The following is an 18,445-nucleotide window of genomic DNA, read 5'->3' on the forward strand; positions in this document are numbered from 1 at the left end:
CTAGATGGCACCGAGCAAGGCCATCGGAGAGGGCTCGGTTTGAGCCTCACCCTGCTCACCGTTCCAAAACCAGGTCGGAACACCAAGAAAGTATCTTTAAGTCTTGGGCAAACTCTGTTCACTTGTATTCACGTCAATCAGAGTGTATATGGATGCTGATCCACACTTAGCTTTACCATCACCAATGACTATAAAATAACGCAGACAGTCCTTCCAAATCAGCCTGGAAATACTGATTGGATACTGGATACTGATTGGATAAAACAATGATTTTGAGGCTTTAAAATTTTTGTTTCGTGACCCATTAGAGACATGGGAGTGATTGTTCCATAACCAAGTGTTCAAGATGCTGATTCTGATAATAACCAAGTGTTTTGCAGGAAGGAAAACCACAGCAGATGTTTGATAGTCTCTTGCAGATTAGGTGGCTATTGCACATTATTTTGCTACTGATCTTAGTAGCTCATAACTGACTTAGACCAGAATTAAAGAATTAGCTGAGCTAAACCTCTGAATCATTAGCAACTGCATTCAAAGAGGTAAAGACCTCTTTGGACCTTTGGGGCAGGAGTCCCAGAGGAATAAAAAGGAGGAAGTGTAACACTTTAAAAAGAGGGCAGAGAGGGACTCCAGGGACAACAAACCTTTCCAGAAGCTGAGATATGCAAGTGGTCACTAAGTATCCCATCTGAATAGATAAGGAAATTATAAAGGACCTATCATCAGGGATTGGATGAAAAGAAGTGTATCAAACCAATCTGACTTCCCTGGGGAGGTAAATAACCTGGTGGAGAAGGGGAAACTGATGCATGCAGTCCTGCTTAAAAATGGGACAGCTTTCAATGCTTTTTCCTTCTGCCATCTCATAACTGGACAGAGGAATTATGCTTTATGTTCCATACCAGCTGACTCAACAGCACTGGTACTGAGCAGCTGGGCAGGGATGTGCTAATATTCCAGTCAGTCCTTTAGTACATTTGCATCCCACCAATGCCACAATATATCAAGAGCCTCTCCTGCTTTCTTATCTGTGAAAGCTCATTTTTCACATCCTGACTGTAATAGCTGAGGCTGGAATATTTAGTACAGAAGTTTTAAAGACCAGCACCCATGAGGCCACTGCAGATGGCAAATATAACCAAAAGAACAATATGAAGATAGAAATAGTCCAGAACAAGTGGCTGGATCTCCCTTGCACTGAATTTTGAGTAATTTTTGTTCTTCAGACTTAGGCATATTAAAAAAATAAAAGCCTTATGAACTCTTATTAGGCTTTGAGCCAAAAGCTATCTAGACTGGATATGCACTCTCGTTAACGGGTGTTTGTGAGCCAACTCCAATTTCTGTGCCCAGTCCTTTCCCCTTTCATAGGCTATTGCAATGCTTTCTGCAGCATGTAGGGAGAAAAAATAATTATAATCTTGATTCCAGATAGGGAGGATCTGCTTTGTGTATCCCTAGTTTTTTTTGGGGGGGAGGGGAGAAAGGTACTAATGCCTTGGAGCAGTACAGCATTTTCTGATCCTCTCGACCAGAGCTCTGTTGAGTTGGAAGGCATTAGAAAGCAGCTTGGCAGAGTCTGCTTGACAAGACTTGACATCTAAATTGAATGTCTAGGCCTCAAATTCCTTGGATTTGATTGAAAAGCCAGTAGGGTTGCCTCTTGGTAACTTTAAGGCTGTAAAATTGGCTGTGTGCTCTTCCAGATAAGGGCCTCTTTGTGAGACAATGTGTAACGGCTGCCACAGGGTTGATGTGGGCCAGGCCATAAATAATTTGTGCATAAATATTTTTAGCAAATACTTTCGCTCTTTTGAGATACACTGGACAGCTTGAAATGTGTGTATCTGTGTGTGAAGTCAGTGGGGGAAGCTAGAAGAGATCCCATCCTGAGCACAGAGCAAATATCACAGCACTCCTGTGCATGTTAACACAATAGGAGCTGACACCTCCATGCAAGAGTGTCCAGAGCAAGCACGATGTCTCAAAAGAGCTGCCTTATTGGAGTGGCAAGGTGTGTTGTCCTGTGGTAGAAATGTGAATGAAGCCAGAGCTCAGGGGAGGGGAATGCCAGCAGAAGTGCTCTGAGCAGGATGACCCACAGTCCCCTGTGCTGTCATCATCTCTACAGGACCCCTGGCCAGCCACTTACTGACCTTTCTGGGATGGGCTTAATGCAGAGGGAAGTGGAAGCTGCTGGTTGTGTTTCCTGTGAGGATAACCTGAAGGGCACTAGCCAGCTCCATCTACAGAAAACAGTACTAATGTCTGTAGTTGCTTGCCCAGCCCTAGAAACATAGCAAGGGTTAACAAAAAAGCACAGTTGCTAGAAGGCTACAGCTACATGGAAGAAAGTGAAGCCTTCACCCTTATATATGAAGCCATATATTAGGAGCCAAAGCATCTCCAAAAATGCAGAAAAGGACAAAATAACCTGCTTACATTACCCACAAACACACTCCACAGACACTTTGGAAAGGTGTGATATACTCCCAGCACATTAATCAACCACTTCTGGCTACAGTGGATGGCACAGTGGGAGAGGTACAAGCAACAAGCAACAAGTTATGGATTTCACCTGGATTTATCATTACTGATTATCTGACTACTTCTGTGCAGAGCAAGTCACAAACACAATGTCAGGCTTTTGCAAGATTGTGTGCATCTCTTCAAAATCAAATGGGTCAGCAGAGAAGGAGCAATAAATAGTAGCTTAAAATATATATATGTGTGTATAAATATGTATATATATACCAAAAGTAAATAAAAATAAAAAATTAGTTGATCCCAACTAGAATTCTTCAGAACAGCTTTTACATGGTAACAGTTAATCTAGGGGAATGTCACAAAACGGAGACTAACTTCACAAAAACACTGAGAGTGCAGGACAGACTATTAAGCTCACTAGCTAAAACATCTATTTGACATGTAACAGGGCAAGAGAACACACAGGTGAGAGCAATCTTGTCTAGTCAGCACTGCAAGTACTGAGAATCTGGACCCTCAAAACTCGAAGGAGCTCATTTTGAAAGTGTGAGGGAAGCACCAGCATTTTTGCCTTCAGTTTTTCCAGAGATACCATGCAGGAACTAACTAAGCCTAGCAGACACAAAATTTCTCTCTCTGCTCTGCAATAATATCTCTATGTAACCAGGGACAACAACATAGAGTGAGGTATCTGAAGTACTCAGATATCCACCTCCCAGTGTTTTTATTTAAGGGAAATAATAAGTTGTACCTTACCATGGCAACCCATAGGAGAAGCAGTCTCTGGTAATCTTCAGATCCACCTCCCCGTTGCAAAGCAAGCATAAGGCAACACACCTCAAACTAACCCCACTTCTGTGAGGGCTTTCTTGCCTGGTTATAATCCTCAGACACAGCTGATTTAATTAATAAGAATCAACTGATTGGGTAATGGGGTGACCATTGAGGGAGCTGCTTGAAGCAGTAAAGGAGTTGCTGCAGGTGGGATGTGTTCTCCCTGCCACCTGCTAGCAAGGGTACTTAATTATTTGGCACTTTCTATCTTTCAAAAATGAATGAAAATATTCATGTTCCTACTGCCTAGTATTAATCCTGCTCTGTTTCTGCAGCCAGGAATGAGGGGTAGCAAGAGCTTCTAACTATACCTAGTTAAAAGGTCAGGGAGGTTGCAACATATGGTATTTAAAAAGAAAGGTCAAAAGCCAAACTGAGAGGGAAGCAATGAAATCAAATATGCAGCAGTTGTTCCAAACTGAGTGATAAAAGTGACAGCAGGTAATGGAGAATGCTGCAAAGGTGCCAGCCAGGCAGCTGTGAATTCTCAACAAAAGCCCTAGAGTTTGCTTTTGGTCAAGGTACTCGTCTTGTTCCAGTGTTTCTGTAAAAGCATTGGCTAAACAGGGAATATTAAAGGTTATCTTTAGTTTGCAAAGTGAGTGGCCACAGTTTTGCTTTGTAATGGAGAGCTGCTATTTTCCCACCAAGTGCTGTATTTCCAAAAATAAAAAGTAACTCTGTAATAAATAGATGTACAAATGAAAAGGCCAGAATAATTTTTTTTTTTTTTGCAGTTGGAATGATGTGGTCTATTTTCTCCGTCACATCTTTCCTTGTTCTATCTCCTTTCATAACATCACCTTCTAGAAACTAAATATAAGCTACCCACCACACTGAAGCAGCCAGTGACAGGACGTGACACCCTGCAGGCTGCTGGGATCTGGATGCTCTGGCATTACACTGGTAGCTGCTCGACAGGAGTCTGCACACAGATTTGTCCCACATTTGCTGATGAAGTCACTGCACAAAGGCATCTGTTGTGTTGACCACCTCACCATGAGCAGGGACAAGCTGGGCAGACCCAGTGTCCCATCAGGGAGTTTGCTGCCAGGTGATGTATGGCATCTGGGACAGCACAAAATGAGAGCAAAGCCTCCCAAGAGAAGAACGGTGTCTCCTGACACCTGCATAGCACCTGGAATGTGCTTCCTTACCTGTGGAGGATGGACAGAAGAATGTGCTACAGACACTGTTGTACTTACAGGGTATAAGAGCAGGAGGCAAGCTGCTATACTTCAGTGAGGAATAAGGGACTGAAGGCAAGCAGGTGGGCTGGAATACAGCCAGAGGATGAATCCCAGCCCCTGATAAGTCTGTCTCCCTCTAATAGTCAAGCTGGTAGAAGCTGGTAGAAGCAGCTGGAAATATGTGGATGCTGCTTGTGTGCATGACAGTAGTTATTATCTGGAAGCTTCAGATAGAAACAGTCAAGAAAGACAGTTAGTGAAACTAGAAATGAGGATGGGAAGCTAGATCATCTTTGTTTATACATTGTCGGATTTGAGGAGATGGGTAGTGACCAGGTGTTCACATGGCCCAGATGCTCTCACTTTTCTCCATTTAGGTGAGCTTTGTGCTAAATACTGAGAAAAACTAGACCAGCTGAGCATGTACTATCATCTGGGTGAGCCAGGGCTCCAGCAGGATTGTGGTTCTGGACTGCATGCAACCAGTCAAAACAGATGCAGACATTAGGGGACAATAGCCAGATATTGGTTGGTTGGTCAATTTTTTTTCATGTGTGCAGATCTGAAGGGGATAGTGAGGGTGTTTGGAATGCTGCCTGACTCCGCCAAGATGTTCAGTGCAGGTAAATGAACGTGTGCCAGCAAGGCTGTCACTGAATGTCAGCAAGCAGCAAACAGCTGCTCTCGTGCATCACCACAAGTGGAGCAGAGGCTTTTGAGGCAGAGATGTGAAACAAAATGCTAGATGTTACTCCTGCCTGCCTCCATAACAGAGCAGGCAATTAAAATTTAAGCATGAATGGAGCTGAATTTTCTTTCACTGGCAACAGTGTGTACTGAAGAAGCATGAGAAAAGCAGAAGGCATGGATTACTGTCTTCAGAGACATCTCCATTTGTGTTGGCAATACATAAAAGGAAAGAGGTAGCAAGGCATTATCCACAGCCAAGTTCTTGGACCTGATACACAAACATGAATGAGATTTGAGGAGCTGATATGTTCTGATACGCAAACATGTTGATTTTTTGCAGTCAGTGTAAGACTGCAGTTGGAGGCTTTTCAATTGCTTAGAGGGCTGGTGTAGGAGCTCGTGGCACCACTGACCTAATTCTTTAATAAATCTTAGAAGACTAGGAAACTCCAAATACTGACAACAGAATGCTGAGCCAATATGCAGAAAAGGGCAAGTGTGATAACTGAGGCAGATCTGATGGTTTATAATGGAAGCTATTTTTCAAAAGAAAATGCTGTTTTCATTTAAGATGAAGTGCTTTAACAAAACATGATGTAAGGGAAACAGAAGTAAAACCAATATGGTTTTTACTCTCTTGGCATAGCACATTTTGAGCTTTGTTTTAAAACTTTTCAAAACATGTTTATGTAAAATTGAACAGAAGTTAAAATGGGAATCAAATGTTTTCCATTTGCTACAGATATAGATTGCTGAGAAAACTGTTTCTTTCACAGAAAATGTTTATGACATCTCGTGCTATCTATGCTCTCCTTGATAACAGGAGAGTAGATAAAACCCCACTCAAAACAGTGGGATTTCCTGTGAATGGGAAACTCAAGTTCTGTGTGAATCTTTATGGGTCACTGCAGACTCATTCCCAGACTGGTCAGCATAGAATTGCCCACTCATGGAATTTCAAGATGTCAAAATAATTAATTAGAAACCAGTGAACGTGGCTCAATGGGAGCAGATACTCCCAAATGTCCCTTTTCCATTGATACTATTTCCAGCCTGGCTGGTAACTCTAGGTGTGTAAACGTAGTAGTGTTTTGTAAGCATAGCCCTGTGCACATTACCAGCAGGGTTTTGGTTCTTCATCCATTACCCAATAGATCTCAAGAGATGAGAACTTGTCATTGAACATGTTTCTAATGGGAGTCAGTGTCTTCATGGCTGATCTGGAGATAAATAAAACATCATTTGTTAATAACTGTGGCAGATGGCACAAAGATTGTCTGTCATCACTATTTCCTGCTTCATCAAGCATGCAACGTGATCTGGATTGCCTGATGAGCTGGCGCCAAGCAGATACAATGAAGAGTAACAAAAAAATTAATCTAAGATCACGTGGGTGGGGTGCTGAGGGACGTCTCAACAATAACACCTCCTTGAAAAAGGTGTTGGAGTGGATGAGTGATGAAGTCTGGTTTTCCACTGAAATGTGGCAGCATGAAGGAAAGAGTCAGTGGGCAGCAATGAATAAAATGGGGTCAGAGACTTCACCTCCTTGCACAGCCCAGGTGATGGGGGAGATATCTCTGTCTCCTGTGGTCTGAAAATGACAAAACAGCAAAAAAAAGGGAAGCAAACCATTTGAAAAACTTGAGCACAAACCTTTCATGGCCAATGGATTGCCAGATTGGCAACGGTGTGCAAATACCCTCATTGACAAATATCCTTGAGAAGTCTCTCTGCTGCAGCAGAGGAAGACAGAACAAGAGCCCTGTCTGGAAGCAAAAGCTGGGCAAAACAACCATCAGGCATGATGTTAAGTGTGAGGCTGATTATTCACTTGAACAAATACTGATGAGTTGGAAAACTCTTTGATATTTCCAGGCCAAACGGCTTAGTGGCAGATATGTTTTAGTAAAGTACAAATCATCAGCCTGATTACAAGCATAACAGTGCAAATGTGTCCCCTGTGTCTGGCCATTACAGTGTCTGGTATGAAGAAGAATTAAAGTCATATTCTTCCACAAACCATTCTGCAGCATTTATTGTCTCATTAACATCTTTACAAAAGGGGCCTGAGTGGTGCATTTATGATGTCTTTTTAGAGCTGCAGCCTCTCCCCAGCATGACCAGCAATGGTACGTAGCATGAGCATCATATGAACAAGAGTCACACCTTGCCTCTTTCACCTGGATTTGGGCAGGCACCTATGAGGTAATTTGTTAGCATTTCTCTCTACTCCTGCCACGTGTCACTGGGTGCCAGATGGGGCCAAGTGCCTGGACGGTGAGCAAGCAGCACCTATGATCACCCAGGCTGCAGCTCCATGTTATGGGTACCCCTGCTTGCCTACCCTTGTATGGTCTCCCCTCACCTGCTTGACATGGCTCTGGGATATACCCTTACTCTGTGTATGTTCCACCGGGCAGACACCACCCCAAAGGCGGGTGCTTCAGATGTTGCTTGAAAATACCCCCAAATACAACTTAAATTGGTTCTGAAATTTAGTTCCCATGTCCTTGCAGAGACATCCAGCATTGCATGCCTTCAGGCTCTGGGTGTGTGGTCTCAGGAGGGAAAGGCTCTGTACGCACTGAAACCCACCACATCTCAGTTTTTATTAAAAGAGTGATGAAAACGCTCCATCAGTTTGGTGGTTAGTAAAATTGTACCAGCTCTGTTGAAGCAACAGGAGAGGCAATGGTTCTTACCCGTTTGCATTTCTTCTTTCATGAAGAGATGACACTTTGCCCAGAAAGGCTGGATTTGGCCATTTTGTACATCTGCTACAAGCTCCAGCTGTTGTTTCCAGATCTTTGGACTGCTGTAGTTGACTGAGACAACACCATGGTCAAATAAGGGCAAGATCTGTAAATGAAAGCTGTTTAAATGCCAACAAATAATAAATATGCTGACTCTGCAGGTTGACTGATTGCAAATTATTTGTATTTTGTAGTTTGTGATTTCAGCTCTACCAGATTCATTGACAGTACCATCCCACACTTAGTTGTAAGCAACTGGAACAATTTACCAATTTAATAGTATTTCGATTGCTTCCTACAAAGCATTTGGCAATTTATCAGCTTATTTTCCAAATATCTCATTTGTGCTCTTTCTCTTTGATTACTGAGAATGGCCATATATGGACAAAGCATTTTTAAACCATTTAAAATGTGTGTTCTTGAAATTACAGAGAAATCCATGCCTGGGGAGTACTCTAGAGCCTGAATTTCTAATTCCTAAGACCTGGTATGGGCTCTTTGCCCTTTTTTAATTTAGTTTGTTTCACCAACAGGTTTTTTGGTTTTTTTTCTATTTTTCCTATCTGTTGCAGAAGGGCCATTAAGATTCAGCTCACAGAGACTTGTAATGGGAGAGCCATCAGCTGTGCTTGTTCTTAGAAAGGATGGAAAAAGTGGGGACTATAGTGGGAAAGTGGCTGCTGAAGGGAGGAAGGAGATGTGAGAATCATAACTAGGCTTCAGAGCTAATAAAATGAATGAGATGTGGCCCCTTTCTTCCTCAAGGCTCCAGCAATTTCACTAAAGCTTCAGCTGAGGACATCAGAAAAGGGTCTGTGCTGGGGAACACAGGCCCTGTACCCCAAGGGCTCAGTTTGTATTTCCAAGACAGAAGAAAAATAATTACTTGCCAACCAGAGAGGCAACAACTAGACTGACCAGAGTGTGGTGAAGGAGACTTTTCTATATTTTGTCTCAGGGAAAGAAAACAAATGCAGTGTATTGCCTGGTCTGGTGTGTCTGAGCATCAGCTGAAACTGAACAGCCAACCTCCCGGGTCAGCACCCTCCCTTAGCAAGGAGAGGAGTCCTTATACAAAGTGGAACCAGGAAAATGAAGTTTTCATTGTGGATGACAGCCAGCTCAAATGGGAAACAGCAGCCCCAAGGAGACTGTTCAAAGGCTCTTTCAGTTATTTAATAAACTACAGTTGAGTTTTGACCCCTCAGCTCCAGTGCCTGAGGTGTTTGTGGTTTAGGTCTTGCTTCTATCCCTCAGATCATTGTCTGCTCAGAAAAATTTAAAAATCATATTTACCTAGATTTGTAATGGTTTTCTTTCTTGCTGCATGAAAGGCATGCAACTGACTGAACAAATCCATCACGTAGTGAAGCCAGGAGAGGGACTGAGCCCAGGAGCCCACTGGAAGCATTGGGAACAGTAGGACACCTCAGGCAGCTTGGGCAAACCACCTCCCCAGGCACTGCCTGGTGAACAAAAGGCTCCAGCATTTCCCAGTTCCCATGGGACTTGTGACAGATTAAAGAAATCACCTTTATTGGGAGAGAAGGGACTTATCTTAAAACTTTTGACCAAGTATTTCTAGACCACAAAGGGTAACACACTGAACTGCATGGCACACTCCTGTACTGGTGGGGGGCTGCTGTTACCCTCATTAGTAAAGTTTTATCCTTTACAAAATGCAGGTTCACTTCATCTCTCCAGAGATTGCCAACTGGAGCATGGCTTCCCCCCATCCCCTCCCTCCCTTCTGACTCCTGGCCCAGGATATGCCATCCTATCCCCAACCCTGGGAGCATAAATACAACCACAGCTGGGGAAAAGCAACACCAGAGAAACACATTTTCAGCTCCATTTTGCAATTTAAACTAAAGAGAAGAAGGATCAGAGCAGGCAGCCCCAGCTACTGCTCTTGGTGCAGCCACTGGTCCCTGGCTCAGATCACCAGCACGGGGGTGATACTGCTGCAGTCCTCCATGCTAGCTGGGAACTGACACCACGTTCAGCCTGTGATATGGTTAAAATATCTCAGCTGAGGCTGCCATGAGCTTCTTTTTCAGGCCCAGCAGCTGCGGTGCCGCCTGCCTCTGGGTTAGAGCACGTAGAAGTCATTGTTGTTCGAGACATCGCTGTAATGGCAGAGGGCGAGAGCGGGAGCCTGTGGAGGAGGGGGCTCAGGGTGACTTCTGCCCTGAACCCCCTGTGCCGTGGGCCTGCCCATGCCCAGCTTGCAGGGGTGAGAGTCCCACTTGGGCTCAGCCACGGCCCGATGCTTGCGCTTGAGTCTGCTGCTGCCATTGCAATAGGTCCCACAACACTGGCACATCAAGATGTGCTTGGCCCGGTGTTTGGCCTTTGTCTCAGGGGCTGGGCCCGTCCCTCCAGGAGCCAGAGTCCCTGCAGCAGTGCCCCAGGGGTCAGGCTGCCCTTTCAACCTGCTTCTTCTCCTCTGGATGGGGTCCAGGCTGATGTCTGACTGGGAGGAGCAGCTCTCATTCCAGCCGGTGCCGGCGCTCAGGCTGCGCAGCGGCAGGGCCAACCGCAGAGCCTTCCAGAACTGGGAACCAGAGCGCTTGGACTTCTCCCCCTTCCAGGTGACAAAGGACACAGACTCCTTCAGCTGGAGGATGCTGGGGTGGGTACACTGCAGCGGCCTGTACTCCACCACGATGAGTTTGGTGGCGATGGCATTCTGGCACATGATGCCCAGCTTCAGCTCCAGGAGACTGATGCTGTTCTCTGTCAAGTAATCGGGGCTCAGGACCACGATCATCCTGCGGCTTCTCTGGATGAAGTTGAACACGGCTTCAGTGGTATCTAAGAGTGCAAGAGCAGAGGAGTTGGGGTGCACAAGAGGGAGAGAAAAGCTCAAGAAAGCTGCTTGATGGCATAACTTGAGCAGATCCCCCCCTCCCACAGAGGGTAACCTGGCACAAACCCAGAGACTTTTAATGGGCCCAAACCCCTGTCAGCAGGTAGTGCAGGAGCAATAGCAGCTCTTCATCTTGGCATTAGGTTTTTGTGAAGACTGAATGGTAAATGTAAAGCCAGGATGGCCAGATAAGCCAGGACTTAACTCCGACTTCTACCATGCATGGCATCACTGTTGCCCAGGGATGTGTAGGTGTTTGATACAGGGCAGGTCTTGTTTGGGAACCACAGCTGCCCACAGCTCTGACAGCCCTTTGCACCAGGGGAACCAAGTGAAACAATCGTGTAATCATGCCACAGCTCACACTGCTGAGGCCAAGGCCCACCTGCCGTACTCTCACACCTCCAAACTTAGAAAGCAAAAATGTCAGCCTTAAACCTCTCCATCAGTTCCCCTATAGCCATGATTGGGGTGAAAATACTGTCCTTCAAGGCATTTCTTGGGATTAATTGCAGCTTGTAAAGCTAGCAAGATGCTTACTGGAACAGTGCCAGGTAAGGGCAGCAGCTGTTTGTTATGAATGTTGAAAAGCAGCAACCCTTCAGGATGTCCTTGGACTTCTAGTTATGGCTTGGGATGCAGCAAGCATATTGAAAGTGTCATGGCTAATGGCTGAGCAGTGGAAAGGATGCCACTTAATAGGGCTGTGGCTCTTGGCAAATTAACCCGAGCTGATTAAGAGAACTGTAAAACCTTTAAAAAAAGCCACCCACATACTGAGTGCTGGTGCCTGAGATGGAGGGGGGGAGCCTGAGGTGATGTTCAAGCAGGACAGAGAGCGCTGGACTAAGAGCTCTTGCACACTTAATGACAAGAGCCTTGTAGGAATGACTTGCAAAGAACTGTTCTGGGAATAAGAGCTCTCTGCTCTTCCCATCTCTTTTCACACTGCTTAAGTCTTGATTACTCAGTCTGAAGACTCACCTTCCTCTCTGCCAGAGGAACACTGGGCTTTTATTAAAATAAAAATGCTGCTTCTTGCCTGCAAGGGCAATGCCTCCTACTCTTCCAGTACTTGGCTGTCTCTTTTTTTATCTGCTTATTTCCTTAAGCAGAAGGTGTACTGTGTTGTACCCAGTTGCATTTGTTTTAATACTGTATAGAGCAATAATTTTTTTCAAAGATGTATGACTAGCTGTAAAACTTATTGTCACTAGGTTATTTGGGAACCAAGAACTTGGGATAGGAAAAATTTTGGACAAGAAAACCTTACTGGAGAAAGTTAGACACTGTTTGGATCTTTAACATAAAACTGGAATTTAAATTAAACAATTTGGATTTTTTTTTCTTGTATACAGTTTGGGGGTGGATTTCCACACACACAACTTACAGAGGAAAACAAAAATTAATTAAAACAAGAATTCTATAAAGTTAGGTCTATCAGAATTGCCACTTAAATCTGTGAAATGTTTTTACCATCCTATTTCAAAGGCACAAAGAATTCACAGTAATCTCCCAATTTACTGAGTCCAGACCTCATTCAGCTTCAACATTTTACGAAAGAAAAAGCTCCTTTGCTCATTTGAAAGGTCTTTTTTTTTTTTTTTTTTTACACTAAAATCACAGAACCACAGCAAAAAGTGGGCAGGAGCAGCTCCTGGGAGGTCACCTATTCTATCTGCCTGCTCAGGAAGCACAGGTTCAATTAACGTGACTGATTCCAACACTGCTGAAATGAAATGTTTTGATTGAGGTGCTAGCAGTGGTTTTCTTTTATTAATTTCAAATTTGCAACACTTTTTGAGATTTGACACTTTTTTGGTAGGGAAAATGCTCAGATTCCTAAAGATAGGTTTTATTTCTGAGAACGTGATGCTTTTAGACTTGGCTAACCAGAATATGTTGGGATGTTCAGTTTACAACATAATCCCAGCTCACAGTGGCCACTTCACAGTGTGCAGGCAGGACAGGACGGGCAGGAGTAATGCTGCAGGGCTTTGACTATCAACAGAGCTGGGAATCTGATATTCTTCAATACTCTTCATACCAAAAAACTTCCATCTTTACTACATGGTTATGAAGGACACGGTGGTTGGGTTTTGGGTTTTTTTTGTTTACTTGTGTTTCCCCTACTGCACCCGAGAGATGCAGCAAAGGGCTTAGAAGAGCAAGATGTTTGTCCCAGCCCAACAAAAGCTGGGAAGTCACAGATCTCATGCCCCATAGACCCCAAATTCCTAGCTTGTCACAAGTATTCCTTTTTTTCTAGTGGTCTGGGAGTTCTAGGCTTGCTCTCAACTTACCTGCTAACATGCAAACAAGGGCAAAAGCCAATTACCTGGGAGGTGATGGGCAAAGCAGCCTAGGAGAGAGTTTGATCTATGTGGTTTGGGCAGATTTCCAAGATTTCTGTTCAACACTCTGACTTGGTCTCTCCCTTCCCAACTTTCTATCTCATGATTGCCAAGTGAGCAATCAGAGACTTTCTGCATGTGCGTGTCCACTGCTTGGTGACATCTGAATGCTGTGCATCTCTGCATTCTGCTTGCATGGCCCTGGTAGCAGTGGTGGTGTCTCAGCATCTCTGCAGGCACATCACGAAACAGCCAGGAAAACATCCTCTCTCTAAGGGGGTGGCCCAAATGATCTTGATGCTTGGACTGTACACAGTCATCTTTCTTTAATGGCCTTTCACAGGCAAGGGGGAGGAAAATGATACTTATGAGAAATGCACAAGGACTGAAATGTAAATGTGGAAATGTTTTATTGAAAAGCAAAATAAAATAATACTGACATTTCACAGACCAAATAACACAAAGACAAAAACATACAGAAAAGAAAGGGAAAACTCCAGAGTATCAGTAAAACATCAAATGGCATGGGGCGGGGGGAAGATACTTTTTCTCAGTTCATGCCATGCTGTTCCCCCCTGACATGAGGAATTTTTCATGGGCTGCATCTTGATAAACATGAAGTTTAAGCACAGAAATTCAAATGAATCAACTGAACTCAACAGATGCTGTGACATAATCCCATGATGCAAACCACATGTGGCACAGGATGAATTGGCAGGTAGATTTGAGGTTTCACAGACCTGCATTACAGCTGGGACGGGGGCTTACGCCTGGCCTGGCCTGACAGCTGCCAGCAAAGCCAGGCAGAGCCTCTTTGAGTGATACTCCTTCCACACTGCTCCCTCTGGACCTCTTGGGTCTTCAGACCACTGCACCTTTTTTCCTTATGAGTGCTCTGCCAATGTCTCTCAGTAATCCTGTTCTGGTGTTGCAATGGCACCACAGGCCACTGCAATATATGTCAGAGAAAGCTCTGGCTCATTGGATTATTTTGAAACCTCTTTGAATAAAATCAGCAAAATAAATAAGGTGGATTTAACTTCCTAAAACAATCAAGCTAACTAAAACATCAGAAGTTCCCTTGGTAGTTCAGCCAAATGTGAGATGCAGCATGGCAAGGTCTGGGATGTTAATTGGATTTATGTGTATTTTTTAATCAATTTTTTCAAAAATTAAATTGGACCCCTAACGCATCTCTGTTTTGGTCTCAGGGTCTTCCCTTTACCTGCAGATCTGGCAGCCAATTACAGGGGTGCTGAAAATAAACAAAAAGGTGAAGCTTGGCAAAATGATGCAGTGACAACAACTTCACAAAGCTCAGCAAGGTTTTGGGGTGCTATCTTGTTCAAGTGAAGCTTTCTGGAGTGTTGGAAGCAGCTTGCCCCTCCACAGCCAGCCACAGTAGAAAAGCTCGTAACAGTAAAGCTTTTAAGCACCTCTGAGCAGATGAGGAGCTCCACTGCCTCCAGTAAAGCTGACTGCAATTTAATCTGCTTAAAGCAAAGCCTACTTGAGGGGGAAGGATGAAAAAGAAGGTGAGAAAGAAGCTCTATTAATTCTACATTTGTACAGTACCTGCCCAACAGCAGGGGTCCCCTGCACCTTCCCACTGCCCTGGAATAACATAATTAATCATGAGACACTAAGAGCAAGGAGCTTTGCCAATGCCAGGATTCAGCCCCCCCCCTTTTAGGGAAGGGCTGTTTACTGTGATGCCCTGGAACCTCCCTTCTCACCTGGGTGAACAGGGCAAAGACTCCAAATTGTAGTGCTTTTTAAATGCCATTATGAATGGCTGTGTTTCACCCACTGGACACCAACAAAGAGAAAGCATGAGTCAGAGGTGACTCAGGAGCAAGCATTATTGACAAAAAAAAAAAAAAAAAAAAAAAAAAAAAAAGCCTGCATTTGTTGTGTATCATACTGAATTACACAATCAAGTGGGCAGGTCCTTGTATTAGGAGCTACAGGAGTATAGAGACACCCCCACAGCTTGCAGCTTTATGTGAAAACACTGACTAACAGCACCAGTTGATGCCAGGGTCCTACTGAGCTTTGGTCTGTCCTGCAAGGGAAAGGACTATCCCCTTCCTCAGTCTGAAAAGCCTCTCTGCTGGGGGTTAATGCATCGGGTCCTCTCCTATGCCTGCTGCCTCCCACTGATGCAGGGACTGGTTCTCAGTGGTTTTTTATGTTTCCATTTTGTGCAAAGGTTGCAGAAGCCAAGATGCATCCTCTGTCCTGCATCCCTAGGCTGGAAAAAAGATGGGCAGGGACCTGCTTTGTAAAGCCAAGGCTCACTTAAAACTGAACCTTGAACAATGAAAGGTGATTTGTTCATACTCAGGCAGAGAACACTGAGTCTTCATAGGATAATAGAACAGTTTAGGTTGGAAGAGACCTTTAAAGGTTATCTAGTCCACTGCCCCTACAATGGTCAGGGACATCCTCAGCTACATCAGGCTTCTCAGAGCCACATCCAAGCAGGGTTTAAATACTACCAGGGACAGGGCATTATCCCACTCTCTGGGCAAACTGTTCCAATGTTTCACCACCCTTACTGTAAAAAATTTCTTCCATTAATCTAGTCTGAATCTCCCCTCTTTTAGTTTAAAACTATTACTTCTTATCTTGTCACAACAGGCCCTGCTAAAATGTATGTTCCCATCTTTCTTATAAGCCCCTTTTAGGTAAGGTCACCCCAAAGCCTTCTCTTCTCCAGGCTGAACAACCCCAACCCTCACAGTCTTTCCTCATTTTCTTACGCAGAACGTCAGACCTAGTAGCTTTTAATAAGTTCAAATAAGTTTGTTGAGTCTCCTGGGATCTGAACATGTATCCTGTGCCACCCCAGAGGCCCCTACACAATATTTTCCCCCTGCCAGCAGCATAGAAACAGTAGGTGGGCTCAGTAGTAAACGAGGGGTCCCTTCCATGCTTGTGAAATTCCTGAGTTTACTCTACAAAGAAACATCTCAGACATGCTCCATGGCCTGTAGTAATGAGAGATTCTTCCTGAATTGCAAGCATTACAGTCCTGAAGGATCTGGGGTATTTGGGAGACCACAGAGTCCCAGAGACTGGGACTTCATAGAAATGTTAAGACAGATATAATCTGGAAGAGCTTAATTTTTTCTAAGCGCTTTTGTAACAGCCATTGCAAATCTACTTGAATGCACCTGTGCTTACAGAAATGTGGGGAGCAAAGATGAGAAGCCTCAAGAGTCCATGCTCCACCCACTGAAGCAAAAATCTGTGATCCCACAGTCACTGGGACTGTGGCTAGGACATGTAGGAAAGGCTCTCAGCTGGAGACTGAATAGTGACTGTCCCCAACACTTCACAACGGGGACCAACAACCAGGAAGGAGTGAAGGTGCTTAGGAGAGGAAAGGAGCTCGGTCCTGGATACTAATGAAGGTGCCACAGGAGTACTGGCCTATCCAGACACCATGCTATCCCAAGGTGCTGGCTGCACAGAGAAGGTGAACATGTCTTTGGTCCCTCCACTGCCATGGCAGTAGAAAAGCTGCAGGGAGGCATGACTGTCCTCTGAAATGCTTGGGACACAAGTTCTTTATGGCAAAAATCCTGAGTTTCTTCCCACTCCCTGACCTAACTTTGGGTTTGTTTTGTTTTCTGACGGTGTTGAACATTTTTCAGGGGTATGTATGAGCCCTTGAAGGCTCAAACTCCTGCTGATTTTTTTCACTGGCATTTCCACCTGCAGCTGCTTCCAGAATCTGCCCTTTGGGAACTTGGATTTCTCGCCTTTCCATTTAATGACAGTCAAGGCTGCCTTGGCCTGCTTCAGCTCCTTCACTTTGCTCTTCTTGATGGCTTTGTACTGCACTAGAATGACTTTGATGTTGCCCTTGGAGGCCATGTTCTCTAGACCAGCCTTGAGCTCCAGCAGGGCCTGTGTCCCCTGCAAGACGTAGCTGGGGCTCAGGACAACAAGCAGACGTTGGCTTTTCTGGATGAAGCTCAGGGTTTCATCTGTGACAACTGGGAGAAAGAAACATTGAGGTGGTTAGTGATGGCCAAGAAAATGCTGCTGAGCCATTAGTGTGATACTAGGGTGTCTCCTGAAGGTACAAAATATCCTTTGAAGGCCACCTCTAAAGACTATTCTGGTGCTTCCCAACTCTGCAAGCAATTCCATGTAGGGCCTCTTATACCATGGCTGGTACCCACTGCCCCATACAGTGACATCTACTCCCAGCCCCAGTCTTACCTACAGATGTTTCCTCCTCTCCATGCTAGGTAGAGATGCCTGAGGTAGCTACATTTAAACGGCACTTTGTGACATAGCAGTGACACCACTCTGGGTGATGAAGATGCCATGTGGCCAAGAGGGATGCTCTGGTTGGCTCAGATTTAGCTTCCTCCTAGTGACAGCAGAAAAAGAGGCTCTCTGGAGCAAAGCAGGAAAATTGCCAGCTGCTCAATACATGAACTCAAGGAAAAGACTATGACATGGTGTCAGGAAGCCTGAACGCCTACACTTACATCCTCTGGTATATATCCAGAATAGCCCTGGGTAATCCCTCAGTTTCCTCACACCAAAGACACACAAGAAGTAACTACACCCTCCCTGAGTGTCCTCATGGGTTAATTTACTTTGGAAATACTGCCCTCCTAACTCCTGTGACTCATCCAGCAGTTCCTGTTGCAGTCATCAATAAAAGCAGATTTGAGTGTTTCTAGAAATGACAAGTAAACTGCTCTGATGACTTTTAATGAAGTGTCCTAAAAGTGACACCCTTCCAGCTGGAGACACATCACTGTGAGTGTGGATCTTCTTTGATTTTCCACCATCTCCAGGTAGACTGTCCTTAGGCATTTTTGTGTAATTAATGTGAAAATTCCTTGTAAGTGTGAAAACTGATGTTTGCACCTTCTGTCGCAGGATCTTCTACACTTCACTAACAAGAGAATGCACTTGACTGGTCAGAAAATACAATGAAGAATAAAATAACGCTGACAGGCAACTGCATTTAGCTGTCAAGTGTGTTTGATTAGCTGCTGTCAGCAAACTCACAGAATAATCCACCTCCCACTGTTTCTTCATCAAGGACAACATAACTCTCTACCCAGGACACAGACATACACCCTGGAGGCATGACACCAGCTGCCAAAAGCTATTCTCCAGGCTGCTGTGCTTCCCTAAAATGGAGATTAGCAAAATCCTAGCTAAGAAGCAATAAGGAAGGCCCAGCAGTGTTGCAGATGGGATGCAGTGAGAAGCCACCCTCACAGT

At 44.6% G+C, this 18,445-nt stretch overlaps 1 protein-coding gene across 14 annotated transcripts in view; it reads right to left on the reverse strand.

The window, feature by feature from the left end:
• Window positions 1–4,634: 4,634 nt before the first annotated feature.
• Window positions 4,635–18,445, reverse strand: part of IL1RAP (interleukin 1 receptor accessory protein) — a 51,735-nt gene continuing 37,924 nt past the window's right edge. For 7 of the 14 annotated variants that reach the window (XM_071752302.1, XM_071752303.1, XM_071752304.1 and 4 more), the window contains one exon: window positions 8,120–10,774. In XM_071752302.1, the coding sequence (XP_071608403.1) occupies window positions 10,050–10,774 (725 nt within the window). In that variant the 3' untranslated portion in view covers window positions 8,120–10,049. The other 7 variants (XR_011727487.1, XR_011727488.1, XM_071752308.1 and 4 more) reach the window with 7 other exon arrangements.

Source organism: Heliangelus exortis, chromosome 9 (genome assembly GCF_036169615.1).
Source record: "Heliangelus exortis chromosome 9, bHelExo1.hap1, whole genome shotgun sequence".
Classification (NCBI taxonomy): Eukaryota; Metazoa; Chordata; class Aves; order Apodiformes; family Trochilidae; genus Heliangelus; species Heliangelus exortis.